The sequence below is a fragment of the Micrasema longulum genome, unplaced genomic scaffold, assembly GCF_059751315.1.
Source record: "Micrasema longulum isolate JH-2025_06_02 unplaced genomic scaffold, ASM5975131v1 h1tg000955l, whole genome shotgun sequence".
Taxonomy (NCBI): Eukaryota; Metazoa; Arthropoda; class Insecta; order Trichoptera; family Brachycentridae; genus Micrasema; species Micrasema longulum.
In genome coordinates, this window is record NW_028278146.1 from 1,138,703 (window position 1) to 1,153,592 (window position 14,890).

At 37.3% G+C, this 14,890-nt stretch overlaps 3 protein-coding genes across 3 annotated transcripts in view; 1 reads left to right on the plus strand and 2 right to left on the minus strand.

Moving 5' to 3' along the window:
* mtDNA-helicase (mitochondrial DNA helicase) overlaps nt 1-14,890 on the plus strand; it is a 50,193-nt gene that overhangs the window by 23,008 nt on the left and 12,295 nt on the right. The gene's annotated exons all lie outside the window — the stretch shown is intronic.
* Nucleotides 1,691-2,149, minus strand: LOC148277926 (uncharacterized). The gene has a single exon (XM_088232174.1). It carries the CDS (start codon nt 2,147-2,149, stop codon nt 1,691-1,693), a length of 459 nt encoding a protein of 152 aa, XP_088088300.1.
* On the minus strand, nt 3,451-6,427 carry LOC148277927 (uncharacterized). The gene has a single exon (XM_088232173.1). The coding sequence runs from the start codon at nt 5,853-5,855 to the stop codon at nt 4,908-4,910; it is 948 nt and encodes a 315-aa protein (XP_088088299.1). The 5' UTR covers nt 5,856-6,427; the 3' UTR covers nt 3,451-4,907.

The following is a 14,890-nucleotide window of genomic DNA, read 5'->3' on the forward strand; positions in this document are numbered from 1 at the left end:
TTCATCGTACCCTGTACAAAATTTAGAGGTCCTAAACCGTATGCTGTCATGCACCCCCAAATCATCACGTAGGGTGAATGTTTAACGGTTCGAGTGACGCACGACGGATGATATCTTTCCCCACGTTTTCGTCGAACTATCTTTCTGCCGTCTGGACCAAAAAGGTTGAATTTTGATTCATCAGAGAAAACAACATTTTGCCAATCCTCCAAGGTCCAATTCTGGTGCTCTTTCGCCCAATCCAGTCTAGCCTTCTTCATTTTGTCCGTGAGTAATGGTTTCTTTGCGGGACTCCGTGCTTGGAAACCATGCTCCAACAGCCGCCTGGACACTGTTTTTACTGAAAATGTTGATGTGCTGGTAGACTGCACCTCTGCGTGTATTTCAGGTGCCGTTAAAAATCGATCGCGCATAACAATTTTTTTTATTAAGCGATCATCTCGGGCAGATGTCACGCGCCCCCGTCCGCTTCCTTTTTTCCGTTCTATGGATCCAGTTTCTTGGATTTTTTTAAATAAAAACCTCACTGCACCTTCTGAATACCCAACTCGACGAGATATTTCACAATTAGATATGTTTTCTTGCGACAATGTGATTATTTTGGATTTTATCGCAATCGACATTTGCTTTGCACTTTCCATGATTGTTGTGTTATGTTCACTCAAACGCGGGTAAAACAAGACTGTTGAGACATTTTAAAATGTAAATATTGTAGAAAGGTGACACATAGTGTCCTTAATTTATTAAACAAAAGAAAGAGGTATCGATAAAGGATTTCTTAGAAAAAGGGTTCAGTAAAGTCAAGGGGCGCGGTAGCAGGTAAACTCGTAATTTTTTTTGTCTTGCGGTGTACATAAAATTAAAAAAGTTTTAAACGCGATAATAGAAGTTTACTAATATATACTAAAATATCTCACTATGTTAAAGCGTGTTACACTAAAAACAGGATGCACATTTTTACTGTTAGCGTATTATATTTACTATCACATTACCGAATGAAATAAACTTACTAATAAAACGGAACCGATTAATTACACGTAGTTCTTCACATACGCAAAAAAGCAAAGAATACTTCGATTGGGAGTCGTTGCAGGCCGCCGCTTATCTAAACTAAATACCCACTTACGCCACCACGTTCTCAACGGCGCGGGAAGATTTAAAACTGCTGTCGATCAAATCAAAATTAAGGCTCGTCTTAAAACTGTTGCCTAATTAGCTGGGAACCATATTTTGGATAAAGGACGCAAGATGTCAGTAGTGTGATGATTCGAGATTTTTTAGAGACAAAGTTTCGCCTTCAGCTAGTATGTTTTGTCACCAGTGAGTCGCCCGCGTACAGGGCAAGTTCGCGGTGGCTCACCGGTGAGTCGCCCGCGTGGATTGGGTTAAGAATCCATCTGTTCCGATCAAACATTGGGCAGAGCTTTAAAACATGTTTCACAGATTGAGTAGTGGAACCATCGCATGGGCGCAAAGGCCAATTGATTGAGGTAATGCCTAAAAGCTCCATGTCCAGTAAGCATTTGTGTTAGTAAATACCTTCTCCCGTGCTTATTTAAAGTTGATACCGCATCGTAGACATTTCCATAAATTATTTTTGTAATTTTTCCATTTTTAGAGTCTATATATCTCTTATTCCACTCATTCATGAAGTTTTGATGGTACAGGAATTTGACAAAACTCAGTGGTATCATTGAGTAAGTTGGTTGAGATTTTTGGTGGTTGCTCGTTTTGCGAGTTCATCCGCGCGTTCGTTACCCAACAATCCCACATGCGCTCTCACCCACATTAGGTGTGTCGTGGAAATTGTGCGCAAAAGCTCGTGTATTTCGTTTATGATGAAATTAGATGAGCAGTTGGTTTGCAGAGCTGATAACCCGGATTTACTATCACCATATATATTTATAATGTTTGATGGTGTGTAACCATTACTCCATTTAACAGCTTCTCTGATAGCTACCAATTCTGCTTGAAACACACTGCACTCATCGGCCATCTTAAAGGTTCTTGCTCTTATTTCATTTCCTCCCATGTACGCCACAAAAGCCGCTCCAACCTTTCCATCAATTTTGCTGCCATCAGTGTAGATGTTAAGACCCAAGCCATCATCCTCTACAATATTACCCAGGAAGGATATGTTCAAAGGCATTCTTTCTGCTGGGTATTTAAGGTGCTTGAAAGGGATTCTTCTTTGTACCTGTCGGTCGTTAGGTAATCCTTTAATAGTGCCAGTCATCTTGGTTTGATAAATATCACAAAATTCTTGTACTTTATCATTGGTACTATTCAATTCAATTGGTACTATTCCAGATATGGCCAGCGCTGAATTAGTTGAAATAGTTCTATATCCCTTACAAAGCATGATCGCAAAGTATCGTTGGGTGGCGATTAGCTTTTTCTTATTAAAAATGCTAAGGTTGCTGCCCCAGGCTCCCGCTCCATACCCGATGACAGGAAGAATAAGCGTTCATACATGAGGCTACAAATTGTGGTGGAGAGGCCCCAAGTTGGTTTTGCTGCACGAGAAATCTTTTTGCGTAAATTCATGGCTTTATTGCATGTTTGCTCGACATGTTGATTCCAATTTAATTGTTTATCTAGGTATGTTCCGAGAATTTTCAGGTGTTTGACTGGTATAATTTCAGTGTTATCCATCATAATCTTAGGGTAAGTTGTTTACCCGGGTTTAAAAAACAGAACATTGGTTTTTTCGGGAGCAAATTGCAGTTTAGCTTTCAATCCCCATAGATGCACATCGTTCAGAGTTGATTCGCACTTTCCAACCAAATCTTGTATGTTGGATTCTGCTATTATGATGATGATGTCATCCGCGTAGGCCTGTACAAAAATATCAGGATCGTGCAGAAGCTCCAGTAGGTCATTTATAATAATATTCCACATAATTGGACCAAGAATAGAACCTTGTACGCACCCTTTTGTGTTGGGTCGTGTATTATTTATACCCGCGATTTCAATTTTAACGCCTCTTTCAGTAAGATAGCTATAAAGCAGTTTATACAGATCTGTAGAAATACCCATTTTTTTGAGTTGTAGTAAAAGCAAAGGCCACCACGCTTTATCAAAAGCTCCTTTGATGTCAAGGGAGACAACGGCTGCCTTCTTTTTTCCCATTCCTCTCAGCAACTTCAGGTGTTTAACAATATTATAAACTGCATCCTCAGTGGAGCGCTGAGGCAAAAATCCAAACTGTTTGTCAGATAGTTGGTCTCTGCACAGAAGGTCCGAAATGAGTCTGCTGCACACAACTTTTTCCAGGGCTTTCCCAAACACGGGTATTAAACCAATCGGCCTATACGATCTGATATGAGTAGAGTCATCTTTTCCGGCTTTTTGAATTATCACAGTATAAGAAGTTTTCCAAATTTTTGGAAAATATCCCAAAGCTTGACACCTTTTCATCAAATTTAGGAAAATCTTCGGGCGTGCTTCTACTGCCTGTAAACAAATGTCGCTGGGGAGATAATCATGACCAGGGGCTTTTTTGGAATTTTGATGACAAAGTGCGGACATGATTTCAAAATCTTGAAAAATGGGCTCTGTTCTAGCGCTGGATAGGGAAGGACGGAATTTTTCCTCATACAGTCTTGCAGATTCGTATCTAAAGTTGGGTCATCTGCTGGATAATTATAACATCTGCCGAGTCAATTGCTAGATAGAGATCATCTTTCAGAATTTGGTGATTGGTCGAAAGGAAGACTTTTCTTCTCCCTTAGGCATAAGAAATTTTCCGTTTCCTTGACAGGTCACGAATTTCGTTGGTCCACCAAGGAGGTTTCATCATTTTAGTAGATTGTTTAAGGGGCGCAAAGGCCTTATCGCAGGCTTAAGTAATTGTGTTGGAATAAATAGTGGTAGCATTTTCAAGTTCCATTTCAGAGTATAATAAAATTCTTTCAGGGGTAAGCGAGTTGATTTTGGCTAATTCCGATGTCACCATTTTCCTAAATTTCGACCAGAGTTCGGGTTTGATGCAATACTTCCTAGTGGTTGATCTGTTTTGTAACTTTAGTTGCGTATTGATAGAGAAAGTTATAGCATTGTGGTCTGATAAAGTTGAAATTTCGTATTCCACTTTTTAACTTTATTAAGAATTGTGGAAGAACACACTGTGATATCGAGAATACTTTCAATGATCTTTCCTCTTCGCACGCCCTGGAAGGTAGGTGACTTCCCACGATTTAGAACTGCAAGAGCATTGGACGCAATAAAGTCTGCCAAAACTTCCTCTGTGGTCTGTTTTAAAGCATCCCCATAGAGTGTGCTTGCAATTGAAGTCACCTCCCAAAATAAAATCACTGTTGCAGGTATTAAAAAAGTTTGGCAATACATCAAGAACCAGGTTGACATTTGAGTTAGGTTCAATGTATGTCGATATGATGTTGAGATTTTTACCATGCCCGCAAGAAACAGTTGCAACAGAGATATTTCTATCTGCCGATACGTCGCCATTTTGCCAACACAAAATCTAAGGATTGGTGACCATAATAATTGCCTTATTGGGTTCGTTCAAATACTCGGACCCCGGCGTATAGCTTACATTCTCCAGTGTTTCCAACATAAGGTTCTTGCGCGATTATTATGTCACCATTCGTTTCCTTGAAGTTTCTTAGACATTAGGGCCACCCTTAACAGAGGTAATCTACTCTCTCTCTAGCTAAAGAGCTGGATCAAAGGATCCATAAGAGACCGGAGTGGGCACAGCGCGCTTGTAGCGAAATGGCCTTTATTTTCATAATTTCTACCATTGCAGTTGTGGCAGATAGGGTGACCCTCGTCCTTAGTTGGACAGTCCTTCGTGGAGTGGTTAAGTGTACAGTATGCACATTTCTCCTCACCGTTGCAGTATTTTTGTACATGGCTGTATAAAAGGCATTTAAAACACTGAACTAGTGGACTCTCATCGGAGGATGGTGGTGGAGACCACGACTCTGATAACCAATATTTACCCTTTTTACCTGAGTGAGAGCATGCCAAGTAGGCGGGCTGACCTCGAAAACAATATTCGCAAGAAGAGCGTTCCGATTACGTCTTTCGTATTTTATAACAAAGTCTTGATTAGGCACTTTAGAATTTCCATTTTGAGTAACCGTAGATCCATTGATGTCATCCTGATTGACGCCCTTAATGAGGACTTTAAACACCACAAGAGGTTTCTTCCTTCTTCCCTCTTCCAAAAGTAAGTTGGACGTCTTCGTGTTGATTTCATTAATCATTTTCTGTTGATCTTTTCGACTCGAGCAGTTATTGATCACACGTTTGTTGCCAAGTTTCCTCAAGCCATTTATGCCAATGCCAGGGGTACGAACATTTACGTTATTTTTAACCATGCCCTCAATTTCCTCCCCTTTTTTGTTTGGATCTTGGGATTTGACAATAAGGGCATAACTCATCTTGGGCAGCGGCGGAGACGGAACATGAGTTGGATGGTCTTTGACGGTTCCAAGAAAACCCTCCAGGGTCTGTAGTCGGCGATGATAGCCGCCCATCATCGCCGACTGTTCTTTTATAGCCCTCTCAAGGCTTTCAATACTGGAAGTGTTTGCAGAATTTTCCTTGGCAGCCAGTTGCCTGACAATCATGTCAATGCCCTTAAGGGATGCTACAACCTCCAGCATGATATCTCTCCTGAGGTTACCAGCAGAATTGAGAGCCTCAAACGCTTTCTCCATCAAATGCAAAGACTCCTCAGTAGGTGATAGTTTCTTAAGGGGAGTCTTAGCGGGCCCGACGAATGTCCCAGGTATCGGAGATGAGTCCCTGGATCCAGGAACTGACTGAGATCCACCAGGAAGGATCTTAGGCCCTAGATTTGGGCGAGGTGGCTTGGCAGACATTGTCGTCTGTGATTCAAATAAGTCAACCAAGGTCAATCGAAAACAAAAACCAGAAAATTAACTAAACGCTCGTGAAAGCACAAAACCCAGGAGCCGGATAGAAAAAGTTGGAAGAAAAAGATTTCAATGCGGCGGCAGACGGGAAAACACGAACTCAGGATAAACGTCAAGCAACCGGAAGTACGATTTTCCGGGATTTTCTTCGATTTTTTCGAGCTTTTCCGACAATTCGCAAGTTCAAAAAGTTTTCCGACTTTTCACTCAAATTTTCTTTTACACTGAAAAAATTTCAAAACAATTTGATTTCGAAGAAAACAAAAAAAATATCGGGAGCGACCGACTGGAGACATTTGCACTAGACGAGAGTCATAGAATGACTGGCACTTAAGACTTTTTAGCACCGAACACAGTATAAACTGACGTGGAGTATATGAAATTCCAGCAGTGGGAGCTTCTTTGCTCCGGACGTCTGCACTAAGGTGGAGTGATTTCAAATTTTTCGGAATTTCAACATCTACCTATGCGGAAAAGATGTTCTATGGCCTGGAGATTAAGGGAAAAATAAGTAAAAAAATAAATTTTTACTCTAAAATTCGCCGCGAGACTGTTGAAGTTTAGGTATTTTAGCATTTTCATGGTAAAATCAAAACAAAAATTTTGTTCTAAAAAAAAAGATTTTTTGTATTTTTATTTTTTTATTGCAAAGATAAAATATAAACAAGATGGACACAAAAAATTTAAAAATATGGTATGAACGGCTTCAAAATTATAATATTTTGAAAAAACGTATCAAAACTAATTTTGAGCATTTTCTTAGTAGTATTAAATTATGCTTTATTTAAACAAATTATAAGATAATTACAATCATTTCTTTTTTTATTAAATAAAATACACAAAAGCAAAGGGAACAAAAAAAATATAGTTAATTGAGTAGTTTCTCAATTATTAAAATTGTTTTTTAAAAGTAATACAATATTACTCAAAAAAATATGTAAGGATTATTTGAACATTAATATGATAATTATAAAATATTTTTTGAGCAAAAAATATTTTAAAAAGTTAGAAAACATCATAGAAATAACTTTAATGGAATAGATAAAAAATAATTATATATGGAAGTTCAGCCGTTTCTAAATAATCACATTTTAAAATGTTACAAAAAAAACATCTACATCACAGTGGACGATAATCGCACTTCGTGTTAAAAACTGGCATCAACGTGCGGGATTTTAGACGATTTTTAATGAACCCGTCTCTTCTGTGATTTCCGCAGACAGCAGCAGAAGCTTCCGTGACGATTTTTACTATCTTTTCACTGGCTTGACTGTGGCTCGGAAATTCCTTGATAGAAGGTAAAATGGCCTCCTGAAGGATTGACGGATTTCCAATTGCCTCGTAAATCATCTCATCTGAAAATGATGCAGTCAGTGGAGGTTCTGTAATATTATCCCACGTAATCAAATCCACATAATCCGTTGAGGTAAAATCAAAATCTGGTAATTTGAATTTTCTAATATTTGTTTCACCCATATTCTGATTTGATTTTCTGGATTTTAGGACTCTCCTTAGAGCCAATTCCCTTATATGTTTTATTTTATCAGCCAACATAGATATAAGGATATTCTCGGAGTGTCCAAAAAATCCGTTTCTTTTAATAACAGGATCAATAACCCTTTTCAATTCTCTGGACAAATATCGCGATAAAATGATGGATCGATGCAAATGCTGCGCGCCATAAATGATTGATGGTTTTGTCTTAATATTGAACCACATGGGTGCATACACTTTAACGACAAAGGTGGTCAATGTCACTAAAGCCTCGGGTGGATTATCGTGAGACACATACAGCCTCAGAATCCTGTTCGCTGTTGTAAGCCACCTAGAGTGGCAAATTTTTCCAGGAGCCCTTTTCGATACACTTTCACTACAATGTCCGCAATTAATAACTTCACACATGTCTAACAAATACCGCTGATCAGTGCTTAAATCCTTTTAATTCGTTATTTCAGGGAATTCACATTTAATTGGTGTGTATGAAACTATGGGTTGTTTATCACATCCATCTAGCAATTTCCCTATTTCACCTGTAAAACTTTTGGGTCCAGTTGTAGTTCCATCTAAATGCGCAAAAAGATGACGCAGTGGAAGCTCATTGGCGTGTAATTGACACACAAGCCACTGCAGTGGGCGCTTCAAAATTAATTAAATATTTCTAATGACACCTCCTTTGGAGCCCGTATTGACAGCAGTTCCATCGCATCCAATTGCAACCAGCTTTGTAAGATTTATATCAATGTCAGACAAAAACCGCAGTACGTGTTCCCCAATTATTCTTGCGCTTCCGACCTTTACAGATATGTGGCCAATATAATTTGAGTTAGGTTCTTTCACCAGACATACGTGTTCTTCTTTTATGACTTTTCGTCTATTGTCATCAAATATTATGGTCTTATCTTTGCGTCCATCAAAATATAAACCAAACTGTTCACAATCTTCTACAGCTGGCTGAGATGAAAGAAAGGTTCTTGTCTTTGTTCTCTCGCGCCGAATTTTACTTCTATCAATAACATTCGAAACGTTGCTTTGAGAAACGAGGCCGACATCTTGAAGTGTGGCTGACACGATAGCTGCGCCTGCTCGATCCGATATGCCGTACCGATCTAATGTTCTAGCTACGACTGCAAATTTGGCCACTTCAGGTGTGAGGTCTTGAGGAATTTGGACGGTAGCGGCGGCGGCGTCTGCAATGATCGGACTGTCCTGAAAACTCAGAATTCTCACTTACACGACGCTTTCATTTACTGATATTACACCAATGTGTGAAATAACTGGATGAAACGTTAGTCAACGTTTTGTTTTTATCCTCATATTTCACTTGTTTTATTTTTCGTATAGCGGCTTTAGTATTTTGTACTGTTATTTTATGATCCAACGGCCCAATCACCATTTTTCTTCCAGTTCGCTGGCCTATGAGAAACGCTTGCTCGTTTAAAGGTACTTTACGTTCTTTTTTACAGCTGCAGCATTCAATTGAACTACAAGAACATAAAGATATGTCAAATAAAGCAGACGCTTTCTTTTGGAAAGTATCAATTTGTTTGCGATAGCTTTCAATGTTTTTTCTTGCTTTATAAGATTTAAGAAGAGAATGATGCTTGTCGAGATATGCTCGTATTTTTCTCACAATGCTGTAATGGTCAATTGTTGGAATTGAAGCTCTTTTCCAGATCTCTTTACTTTTCAGCAACAACCGTACATGATGTAAAAAAGTTTTCTTTATAACGGTTAGTTTTTAAACGCCACAATACGCATTTGATCACGTTTTTGAACGTAGGAAGCACATTCAGCGGCATATCACAACCAGACCCAGATATAGGACAAATCGTGGATTTTTGTAACGTTGCCATAATAAAAAATAAGTTCAAATACACAAACACATACAATTTATGATAAAAACGTAACTTATTTAGCGGGAACAACAGTAACGCAAGTTGTTTTGTCGGCCGTTCGGCGTGAACTGAGTCAATCTAGGATGGTTTCACGGACTAATTTGTTGGTGGTAGTGGGTTGGGTGGGGGTGGGCGGGGAGGGCGGGGGGGGCACAAGTGACACATTATAACTACCAGAGTTTTTTCTTTAATGAATAATGATCATTTTAGCATATTTATTTGGCAGAAATTAGTCATATTGTCTCTAAAACCATCTAACCAAAATACAGCATTTTATTTTTTTTTTGAAAAATTGAACCCCCTTGCGGCGAATTTTAAAGATAAATTTTATTTTTTTGATTATTTTTCCCTTATTCTACATACTACAGAACATCTTTTCCGCATAGGTAGAAATTGATAACATGCATTTTTTTTTCTCCATACAACATCGATCCACCTTAGTCTGCACGGCACGGCGGTCAGACTGCAACAGGTTAGGTTAGGTTTTTTTTTTTTTGAGTTACAATTGTATTTTGTACACCATGGATACATCCAGAATACAAATACTTAGGATAACAATATTATAGAAAACATTAAGAATATATAGAGATTTTATTTACATTTACATCCTTAAACTTTTATTGACATGTCCCAATTTCACTTATAAGTGTAGGTTTGACTCGAATTTTATAAGTAAAAGATATGGGAGTATTATTAACAAAGTAAGTGGTATTATACACAGTTGCATCAAATCGTATTCACTAACCATTTAAGGGCACTATAAATAACAAAATAAAAATATGAGTAAAGTTAAAATTTAGTACTAACAAAGTAAATGGTATTGTTCACAATTCCATCAAATCGTATCACGGACCATTTAATGGCATTATAAATAATAAAATTAGATTAAGAGCAAAGTAAAAAATTTAAATTTTGAAGGATCGGTTAACTTTCTTTCGTAAATCATTAGTAAGTATTCACATTAAGATTAAAAATCCGAATTTTAAGAAAAATAAATCATTTTAAAGAAGAACATGAGAAGTTTTCATAATTAAACACTTAAATAGACAAAAACTAAAATCAGTAAATACACATTACTGGTCAGAAAAACAGGTCAAATTACATTCCGCCGTTTAACATCTTTGTTTGTTTAATTATTTCTACAGTATATTTGGCTGTATCTTTCTTGGTATAAGATAGATTTAACAGTTCCGATATATTTTCTATCATTAAAATGTTAGTTTTTAGTTTATATTCAAAATGATATCTGTGGAGTGCATGCATTGGGCAAAATATTAAAAGGTGCTCCACAGTTTGCTCTGTCCTGTTGTTACACGGGCAAAAGTAGTCATCTCTTATTTTGAAGCGTTGCAGATAACTACGCATACATCCATGACCCGAAAAAGCTTGCGTTAGTTCATATGACGGTGTCACGCTTTTAACTCCTTTAAACACTTGTAATTCCTTTAAACTTCTAAAAAGCTTCCCAAGCCACTTTTCAGCGAATTCCACTTCATAAATCTCTTGCCATTTTTCTTGAGTGTAACAATGAAGGATGTGCTTGATGTGACTTATGGATACATTGTCATATGCTGGTTTAACTTTTTTAACCGTCGCAGCTTTAGCAAGCTCATCCGCGCGCTCATTTCCAATATTTCCAACATGCGCTTTCACCCAGCAAAATTCAACATGCACGTTTCGAGAACTAAGAGTATATAAATGATTTTGAATTCCACTAATGATTGCATTGGTTGAGAATGTAGATCTGAGTGCTTGAAGGCCAGACATGCTGTCACTGTGTATTATTATTTTAGCAGGGTTAGGAATATTCTTTTCAATCCACAATACTGCCTTTTCAATTGCGACTAGCTCTGCCTGGAAAACAGAACACTCATTTCCCAATTTAAGCTTGCGTAGGTCAATCTCATCTCTTCCTACAAAGGAATACAAATACTACAAACACCGCACCCACAAGTCCATTTAATTTGCTACCATCCGTATAAATGTTGAAATGGTTAAAATGTGTAAGTGACAGACTGTATTTTCGTCTAGTTTCACAATTACATCATTATGTTTAGCTGGATGGGGGAGAGTGTTATAATCAACTCTACGTTGAATCAAGCGATCATCTGGAAGCATCTCGCTCACTCCGATACGTTTGGTTTTTTAGAATAATCTTTGATGTGATCTGAGCAACGTTATGTTTTTGTATTTCATCGCAGATCCCCAAATACCAACTGCATACGTTATTATAGGGACAATAATTGTGTTGTAAATGCATTTGATGATATGAGGGTTAAGTCCTCATGTACACCGTGTTGCTCTTGATAGCTGTAGGTGTATTTGTGACGTATTACGAATAACGTATTTGATATGTTCGTTCCAGGTAAGATTTTTATCCAATTCAATGCCCAAGAGTCTAAAATTGTTGACAATCTGTAGTAGCTGTCCCTGCATTTTGTACTTCGGCACAATTCCATGCTGTCTAGTGCAAATCATAACGTTCGTCTTGTGCGGAGCAAATTTAAGTCTAGCGCGACTTCCCCAATCAAGTAGTTTATTTAGAGTGGCATTTCCCAAGGATTCAAGTTTTTCGCTATTATTACATGTGACAAGAATAATAATGTCGTCTGCATATGCTTGAATATGGACATCTAGATTATCACAACTTACATTGAGAGTACTGTTCACTATAAAATTCCATGGCAAAGGACCCAAAACAGAGCCTTGGACACATCCCATGTTGTTTTTCTTGGAGCACTCACTATCTGATATACTTAGTTTTACATGTCTGTCACCGAGATAACTGAGGATCATGTTGTAAAGGTTTCTTGGTATTTTCTCTTCCTTCAATCGTTCAATAATATAGGGCCAGCACGCGTGATCAAAAGCTCCTTGTATATCCAAAGATATCACCACAGTTGACAGTTTAAGCTCAAATTTATTTGTCATACGTGTTACAACCTCGTAAAGGGCATTAGTTGTTGACCTTTGTGGCATGAACCCAAATTGAAAGCGTGATATTATGTTTTGATGATAACAGTGCCAGAGAATTCGTTTAGATAGGATTTTTTTAAAAATTTTAACCAGTATTGGTAAAAGACCTATTGGACGATAAGATTTTGGTTCGTTTGAATATTTACCAGGCTTAGGTACAACAATTATTTTTGCGTTTTTCCATCTTTTGGGGAAATAACCAACTTCCAAGCATTTGTTTAACATTTTGTGGTAAAGAGACATATTTATTTTAATCGCTCTACAGCAAATGTCTGTAGTAAAAAAGTCATCCCCGGGGGCCTTATTTATATTGAAAGATGATGCAGAGATGTCGATTTCCATTTCCGTGATTAGTGGGTCATCAGTTATTGCACTTTGCCATTTGGATTTTGCTCGTTCTCGGATGTTCTTTTGTTCTTTCGTATCTTCGCTGGGATTATCGTCAGGAAAAAATGTATCCAGAAGTAATTGTGCAGTTTCCGCATGGGTTTTTGTATACCCATCAGATGTTTGGAGGTTTGCCGAAAGCCGTGTGAAAGAATTTTTTGAACACCACTCCACGGGTTTCGTTTGTCAATGTTCTCGCAAAATTTAGTCCACGATGATGTTTTCGCTGAATATATCGCAGCTTTATACGTTTCTCTGGTGACAATTAATTTTTCTATTGCTTAAACTTTGAATGATTTCAAGAAGCTCTTTAGTCGAAGCGGAGACAGTTTCCTTAATGTCATGTCAAATATTACCGCCAGAATTTGTAGCTGTCTTGATATTATTTCCGAGATCACGAGCCCTTTTAAAAATATTTTCCGAAGAAGATAGCTCTTCAGGTGGCATATAAACAGCTTGTGCCACTAGGTCGGAAATTGGAGACGAATCACGAGTATTTGAAGCAGAACGAGTGGTGCCACTCGTGGTTTTCACTCCAAGACTCGGTTTGTAGGAAGGTTTCTTATCAGTCATGGTGAGAGACACAGAGTACACGTACAGAGCACACGAGACGAAACCTCCAGGCACTTGCAAAATTAAAAATCCAGCGATGAGCGCCCTAGAGTACAAGTCACTCGAGCCTTTTTGTCACTGAGCACTACACACACTGAATACTTTTGTACGCTCGTAGGAAAGGAAACGGAATAATAGATAACTCGGCATGTGCTAAAGATAAAAATATAGTGTCGCGGACTTATTTAATTGTTTTTAAAAGCCGCGTCTTTTGATGTTGGTTTAAAAAAAATATTTTTATCCACGAGAAGAGCGTTCATGAAAAAAGAGCTGTTTTCAGTTTTTCCTTGAAAATTGTCACTTAACTTTGAAATTTTAAAAATCTTAAAACGTACTTGTGTTTGTCTCTTTCATTCACGTAATTTGATATGTATGAACGCTATATCACAAATGAGATGGAGATTTTCTAGAACATGTGTAGAACGGAAAAAACTGATTGTTCCGAAAACGGTAGGTGGTACACTATATGTCTCGCAGACTTTTTCGTAGGGATTTACAGAACACACAAGACATAGAAAACAGAATGTAGAAAAACTCAACCCAAAGGGCAGCGTTTCGCTAAACGGCACTTTTAAGTAAAAAAAAAACACTTTTTTAAAATTATGAAATGGATGAATTTGGAAAAAAAATAAAAACAAGCATCAGAAGCGCATTAAAAATCCAAAGAAAATTATATGTAACACTTACACAAAAACCAAGAAAAAACTAGTTTTATCGCGATTTACAACATTTGCGCGTACGGAGCACACAGAGCGTGACCTTCCCTAGACGACGATTTTACGGCTAGGTTTACTGGGTTAGGTTAGGTTAGGTTTTTTTTTCCCCTCTCTTTATTTTAATTACCCTGCTTATATGTACAAGGTTGAATCACCAAACGAAGAAATAACATTGTATTTACAGATATTAATTTTGAAAAATATTATATAGGAAAAGAAAGAGAAGCTGATTTGAGCAGTTCAACTGCTTTTCACCTACATAATTGGATCCTAACAAGGTTTATATATTCACTTTTATAAAATAGTATTTAAGATATTTAAATTATTTAAATAAATGAAAATAAAAATTAGTTTCTCTACAGATCAAATAAATCCTTACAACAAGAAAAATAACATTTTATGTACAGATTTTCACTTTTAGAATAATTTTATGTAAGAAAAGAAAAAGAAGCAGAGTTCAACTGCCTTACACCTACATGCTAGGTTCCCCACAAGGTTATACATATATTGTTATAAAATAGTTTTGTAGATGATGGAAACAGTAAAAAATAAAAAAATAAAAAATCAAACTAAATAAATTTCTGTGCAAATCAATGCACCTTACAACAAGAAAAATACGACTTTATCAGTGGCGTGTCGTCCATACATGCGATACATGCGGCGCGTGCCTTTAATACTGGAAAACTATGTAGGTAGTAGGTACATAACTTGTAAATTAAATATATGTACACTCTTATTATTAGATCTCACATAAGAATATGTTTATGTGTGCCCTATTTCAAGATTTAAAATAATAAAAATAAAAAACATCATCATAATCATAGATTATTGATGTAATTATGAAACGTAATCGCCTCAAAAATCGGCAACAACCAACTGCGCATCACGGCTGACC

Coding starts and splice junctions, on each gene's coding strand:
- LOC148277926 (XM_088232174.1), bottom strand. CDS start 2,149: ATGCCTTTGAACATATCCTTCCTGGGTAATATTGTAGAGGATGATGGC.
- LOC148277927 (XM_088232173.1), bottom strand. CDS start 5,855: ATGTCTGCCAAGCCACCTCGCCCAAATCTAGGGCCTAAGATCCTTCCT.